Raw genomic sequence first — 7,219 nt, forward strand, 5'->3', positions numbered from 1 at the left:
TTGTAGGAAGAATGTCCTCGTGACTGGTCAGGTTGGATTGACTTGCTGTATCTAAATTGCCATGATCTGGTCTTTCTGTGTTTGAGTTCTGTGTCTGTTCCCTTGTTAAAATAAATTGTTTTAAGTAGGTAGGGATCCTTAATTTACTTGTCAACACTGAATAATTCTACTCTTTCTATACTATGTGTGTCCTAAATATGCAATACTCTGTATTTTTTTTCCCTTGCCTTTAATGTAATTTTTTTAGGTGTTTCCCATTTGATCCCTCTGTTCCTCGCTATTCATTGCATAAGCACTTACTATTTAATTTCTTTTGATATTGAGGTCATTAGAGAACTCAAGCAGTCTCAGTATATATTTTTATACCTTTGTTTCTTAGTATAGGCTGGAGTTATACCTTCTGTAGCTCTCTTCCTAAGAGGCTACCTTAAAACTAAAAAAATATAATTTTCTTCTGTTCTCTGCCATTTTTGATACCTTTGAATTTCAGATTTAGATGCTCAACCAGCTCCAGTTATTGGGCTGAGTTCAATGAAGCTTGTATTTTGAGAACTAATAGGATCATAGTGGGAATCTAGATGCAGACTAAATTTTTTGCATGAGTGACAGAAGCCACTTTTTTGCAAAAGCCTTTTAAGCTTTGAGGAGATGTCAAGTCGCACAAGTCAATGGGCATGAAAGACACTGTAGGGTTCAGGACAGCCAAGGGATGATGTATACAGGACAGCAAGACTAAGGTCCAGTCTTACAGAGAAAAGACAGAGTAGTTGTTTTTGAAAATTACTCTGATATTAATAGATCAAGAAGAACTCTGATATTATAATTTCAATTAAATTTCTTATTTTTAGGTGGAGAAGACGAACAGTCAACAGACATTATCAGTGTTTGGGAAGGAGACTCCATCAGCCTAACTTGCTCAATGAAAGGTTCAGAAAATGAAGTGGGAACGCACTTGGAAACTATCATACAGCCGGTCAATGTAATCTATGTTTCCAAGCAGAATACTTCATATATCCTTCCTGCTTTGGCTAATCGCATCAAGTATTCAAAGGAAGGAAGGAATCTCAGGATAACTCTGCACAATGTACAGGAGTCTGATTCCAATATCTACATATGCACTAAGTTTATTAAAAAAAAAGGCCATCACAAAAAGCTGAATGGGAAGACAACCATAGTAGTGGTGAAAGGTATTGCAATTCCACCTTTTATGTCATGAATTAATAAATACAGATATATATTTCAAATCAAAGATTGGAAGAAAACATAATGGGAGGGAGAGTCTGACAGAACTTTACACGTCTGCTGAGGTAATGTACTGATTTGAAGGAAAGTGTGGGTCTGTTCCTTGAAAAGAGGAAGAAAATACATTAGATAGAACAATACCAAGAAAACCTCTAGAACATCAATTCATGACTAATTTAATCCTAGCTACAGGTTTTCACATGAGTCATAGGTTTCTGTAGTAGTTTGGAAATGGTGAGGACCCATAGCTTTTTCCAAAATAATCAGTCAAATCTTTATGAATAACTAGCAGAGCAATGAGCCTTTTTCGGTAGTGGTTTTTGCAAATCTCTCTTGTTTTTATTATTCCATCTCAAATGATAAATTGATAATAATTGGGAAGCTGTTGGTAGGCAGTGTTTCCAAGTTGAGCATCAGTGGATAAAGGGATGTGCTTTTTTTCTTCCTTTTCTTAACAAACAGTTGATGAATGGGCATGAGTGCTCCTTTCAGTAGCCATTTCTGGCAAAGAATTTTTCTGTGTTTTTAATTTCTCTCTCTCTCTTTTCTTTTTTTTTTTTTCCCCCCCTTCCATTAAAAGAGGGTTGAGTCCAAAATATTCTTTGGCAGCTTATTCCTCTATGTATCTACCCTTCTGATGAGACCATCTAACCTGAAACTTCTTTACCAAAAATTACAGCATTTTCTTCCTTTCCCGTCCCCAAGGCATACAAAACCTAATTGATTACTGCGTCAGCAACAGACATTTATATCTATGAAGACTTATCATGCCCTTCCTTAGGCTTTCCTTTTCAACTTCTTGACTGTGTTTTCTCAGATGAATTCCAGCGTGTTGATTATGTACTCTGTCTCCAAATTATTTTATTAAATTGCCTTATATCTCTGTTTGATTCTGATCCTCTTCTCTAAAATGCTTGTAACCTTCCCAGAATTATCTTTTATACAAAATGTGGTAAATTCTGTCTTCACTCCCTCATTCACATTAATGATAATGTCAAAAGGAACAGGGCCTGGACAGGAACTCAGTGAAATGTCTTCCTAGCTGGAGAGCAAGCTGTTAATAACTGCTTTTTGAAGGGCATTTTCAACATTGATGGCACTGACATTGTATGATTTCATCCAGACTAACAGTCCCCAGATCTTTCTATGGCTTAATCTCACTTGAGAAAGCAGGCAAGGGCAAGCTGATGAAGCTGTATTCCCTTAGAAGAGTTCATTATATGTATTTTTTTAGGTAGGTGGAGACCCTTTACAACCAGGGAAACCTGTTCAGTCAATCCTGTTTTCAGATCCTGGGGCAGGAAAACATGCCAGGGTGTACTGGAATATATTGTTCTTCTTAAGGCACATGTAAAGCTAGCCTTTTAAAAAATCATTTTATCTAAATTTCTTTGGTCTGTTCTTTCTTTGACCTCTGTATTTTCTCCCTAGTTAAAATGCACTGTTAAGTATGTCATAGCCATTAATCTCTCTTGTTTTTAGCTAAAACCAGTGGAGTTGTTGAACAGTCACCACTCTATGTCAATCCTCAGCAAGGCCAGTCTATCAAAATTAGCTGTGCACTGAAAACATCACATGAAGATGAAGGGATTTACTTGCTCAAGACTCACACACAACCTGAAAGAGTGCTATATGTTTCAAGTCAGAATACTTCAACTATTTCTCCTGCTTTTGCTAATCGCTTGGAATATTCAAAGGAAGAAAAGAAAATAGTGATAACTCTACACAACCTGTGGAAAAACGACAGTGATATATACGTATGTGCTGCGGTGGTGAAAAATTCCTCTTTCCTCTCGGTGAACAGAAGTGGCACCATGGTGCTGATTAAAGGTACTATCCTTTTGCTTGCTTAATCATAAATAGCTATAGGCATGTTGTAATACAAAAGGTGGACTAAAAGCTTGCAGAACTTTAGTCAGGACAAGTAAAGCACTAATCCGTGGCTAGACTTCTTCCAGTACCCGGGAAAGTTTGGAGACTGTGCTCAGACTCCTCTGAGCCCTGTTGGACTAGGACACAGAAACAGGAGCTATGTTTCTACCTTCCTCGTACAGAGGGGAATTATAAAAGAGAAAATTTGCTATAATCCTGCATCTTAAATAAAAAAAGAAAAAAAGGTCAAAATCAGACAACACTTCAGTGTGTCTGTGAATAATCTGTCAGTTTTAGGAAATGATCACTATTTTTAGCATCAGTTCTTTGACCTTAATGGACATAAATGTCTTTTAGAAACCATTCCCTATACCAAGTCTTTAAAAATAGATCACACTAGGGAGTCTAGAACAAGTCCCCAGGCATTTACTTAAAGTACCACAGATAACAGCAGAGATGATCTCACACACCCTTATTATACACTGAGCACACTGAGCAGATGTTCCGAAGACAGGTTTTTTTTTTTTCTTTTTCTGCAGGATGGTGTTGTAAACATTTGCTAAGATGAAGACAAACCCAGCAATATAGTGCTTGATTTTGATCTTACTGGTGCAATTTAACTCTGTGCATTGGGCTTTAATGAGATCTTTGGGCCATTAAAAGAAGTTTCACATAAACCTAAGAGTTGCAAAGGATCTATCTGCAGTCTACAAAAAAGCCTGTGGTCTCATTCTATGCCGCTAGCCATAACTGGTGCAACAACTCAGTAATGTGAGTTGGGGAAAATGACAGCTGCACATCAAAGAAGCGGGGTGATTACCAGATACTATGTTATTCAGATATGGATTAATTCAGGTTTTGGAGAACTGTAACCCTTTCCAGTAGCACTTTCTGCTCAGTGTGTATACTTCAGATAACAGTAGCCTCCTATTTCTGTCTGTACTGCTTGCAAACCCAGGCGTTCCACAATTCCTATAGACTCTGGCTGAGCCCTCAGTGTAGCTATAATACTGCAATAAAACATTTTCTGTTTCCACTACAAGTGCGTGGTCCTACTTCTGATCAGTGGGATGGAAGCTATCACCTTAGTAGTGTGCCCCTCACTGACCCTTCGCGTGCCACCTGCAGTCATCACTAGCCTCTAGAAAAGCACAGGGAATGCCAGTGAGAATACTAACGGGATGACAAACGTGGCTGTGTAGCATGTTGTTGACAGCTGATTTCTTGCTGACCAGTAAATAATATTTTTCATCATAAAAATAGAACTCTACCTCTTTATATTAATAATATAATTTTACATGCAGAAGTGGAGGAGACAGACTGCAGTAACAGTTCCTGGGGCATCTATGGTCTTACCATCCTGGTAGTGCTACTGTTTTCTGTGCTGACGTGCTGCGCCTTGTACCATGTCTATGTAAGTATTCTGGTACCATGTCAAAGCAAAACTGGGTTGAGTGAATAGGTGCCTTTGATATTATTTGTAAATAGTGACTGAGTCAAGCAAACATTTGATAAACGTAAGGAATCATGGCTTTCTATTGTCTCCTCTTTGCCCTCATTTAATGTCTCCCAGCTGTAAACTCTTGGCAGTAAGGACTGTGTCTTCTTATGTTTCTGTAACTCTTAGTAACTGAGATAGTGTTTGCCTTTTGATAACAAACCTCAAGTCAGCCTTGTGGTCAACAACGCAGCCATGCATTGTATGTATTTCCCTGAACAGAGCACCTCACTATTCTGTTTTCATTCTTTTTTTGTTCTTTTTTTTTTGTGTTGTTGTGTCAATTGAGAATGGAGCTGTATATACCAATCTTGTAATTGATGTAAGAAAATGTTTGGAGGGGGACACAAGAAAAGCAAAATGTCATAAAATAGCCTAATGTCTGAAAGTAGCTGTAGCAGGGCAATTTTACCCTGTCCTAGAAAAAAAGGCAACCAAGAAATTTTTCCTTTATTGGGATTATTTACATTCATATTCCGCAGAAAGTGATCGGAAATTATCTGTCTCTGATAGATCTTTCTGCTCCATACAGATTACTCAAAATTAAGAGAGTATGATTCATAGGCCAGGTTCCTATCTTGTTTCTCCACATATGGCTTCAGTACTGCTAAAAACCAGTAATATAACATCATTTCGGCAAAGCCAAGTGGTCCTGTGGGAATTGGTCTCTTGTGTTATCTGTAACAAACTAAGGATAAACCTTTTTTACGTTGGGGACACAGTTACATCCAACTGTTGAAGGAACTTTTAGTGAAATTATGTCAGACTGACAATAGAAAGTTGAATAAATAGGTTGACAATTTCCACCTAATCCTTTAAGACCTCATTGGGTTATGAGAGGAATTTTAGAAATACATTTCCACTTCAAATAGATGGATTCCTAAGATGTAAATTGACTCCTTGGTCAGGGTCTTTTCAAGCTCTGCGCTGAACAGCTGTTTGCTTTGTCTTACAGATGAAGAAGCATTTCCAGAAAAGAAAACCAAATCCAGTATATGAAGATATGTCTTGCAGTTCTAGACGTAACACTTTGATCAGAACCAATACTTACTCCAGCAGCAATTAAGCTCCTGCCAGCTGGGACCATACATGGATTGACCATTCCTTTACAAGTCTTAGCAACCTGATGCAGTAGCTGAACTGAAAATGCTATCACCTACCTTCTTCAGTGGAAAGAAAAGCCTGCCTCATTTTGAAAGCTGCTTCTGCTTTTATTATCACTTGTAAATTTTTTAATTTTTTAATGTACAGAAAATATAGAGAAATGCAGGTACCCTGCACATGTGTTTGCAGTTTAGTACAAAGGCAGTATTTTTGGACTATACATTTGGCTAGATGCAACATATGGGCTCATTTCTTTGATTGATAAATAATCCTTTCAGGGAAGGTGGGCTAGATAGAAAGGTCTGGTTCTGAGCTTTGGTAACTGTTCAGGCAGACCAATAACAGGACTGTTTAATAATATGCAATGGGTCCAGATACACATGGATTACAATTCTCTAATGAATCCTCATGGGTCTGTTCAAGAGCTCAGGTAGCTAAGTACTCAGGAGTTAAAGCAAAGAAATCTGTTCTGAAGAGACTTCAGAAATGTGGCAGAGTATATTACAAGTGAGGTGCTGCATATGTGTGGGCTTACCTATTCGAGGATCATAATGGTCCCACAAAAATGCAATCAAGCCTAGATTTTAAATTATTGCCTTTGTCAGAGATACTGGCATGATTGGTGCAGGTCTTGACATGGTTGACATGCAAAATGACTAGATTTGGGGCATGATGGCTTTTTGGGACGGCAGAAATATTTGTGACGTGCTGGTGTTGTCTCAGACTCCAGATGTCTTAGGACTACACAACAGAATGCATTTCTCCAGGTCAATGACTCTACGTTGGACAGAACAAGGTGAACTAATCTGGGGTAAAGCCAATGCCTGCATTCCAATCTGGGCATGGATGAGTCTGACCCAATATCACTCTTAACAAAGGAATTTACTAAAAACTCACATCAGTCAAGTAGGACCTAAATTTGGTTTAGTAATGGCTTAGAACAGGTTGCTATGGTGAGCTTAACTCTCTTGTAGCTAAGGAAGGGCTACAGCTTCCTCTGAGGGTGTTTTGGTTTTGCAGAGCCAAGTTCGCTGCGGAAAGTCAACAATCTTGCATGCCCAGAGGAATATCAAATTGCCCTGTTACGAGGCAGGATTGATGGGGTTGGGTTGTGGTTTCTGAGGGCAGGATGAGACCGGAATTTTTCTTTATTGATGTATTTGTGTCCTGGTTTGGCTAAAACAGGACCATTTCTCCTTTCAGTAGATATTTTTTTCCTTCAGTTAAGTTTTTTAGTAACTGCACTTTCTGAAGCTGACTACAGGTTTTTTAGGCAGTGCCTGCTTTCAGAGTTGATGGCGCTTAATATCTGTAGTTGTTGCTGGGGTAGAACCGGAATCGGTATGCAGAAAGGCACATGTGTGTGTTTGTTCCCTGCGGGCTTTCTTGTGCTCCACATGGGGAGAAGGTGGAAAAGGGTCGCACCTGCAGGAAGCTGCAGAGGGCACAGGTGACCCAGGACTGACTAATGCAGTATTCCATCCCACTCACGGGAATACTCCG

At 38.8% G+C, this 7,219-nt stretch overlaps 1 protein-coding gene across 1 annotated transcript; it reads left to right on the top strand.

Moving 5' to 3' along the window:
• Positions 1-848: 848 nt before the first annotated feature.
• CD7 (CD7 molecule) lies at positions 849-5,678 on the top strand (the record flags this gene model as incomplete). The annotated part of the gene is made up of 4 exons (XM_009697859.1): positions 849-1,187; positions 2,725-3,072; positions 4,419-4,528; positions 5,568-5,678. Coding segments are annotated over 4 exons (908 nt in total), but the record flags the coding sequence as incomplete, so codon positions are not given.
• Positions 5,679-7,219: the final 1,541 nt, after the last annotated feature.

Source organism: Cariama cristata, unplaced genomic scaffold (assembly GCF_000690535.1).
Source record: "Cariama cristata isolate BGI_N322 unplaced genomic scaffold, ASM69053v1 scaffold18113, whole genome shotgun sequence".
In the NCBI taxonomy this organism is placed as follows: domain Eukaryota; kingdom Metazoa; phylum Chordata; class Aves; order Cariamiformes; family Cariamidae; genus Cariama; species Cariama cristata.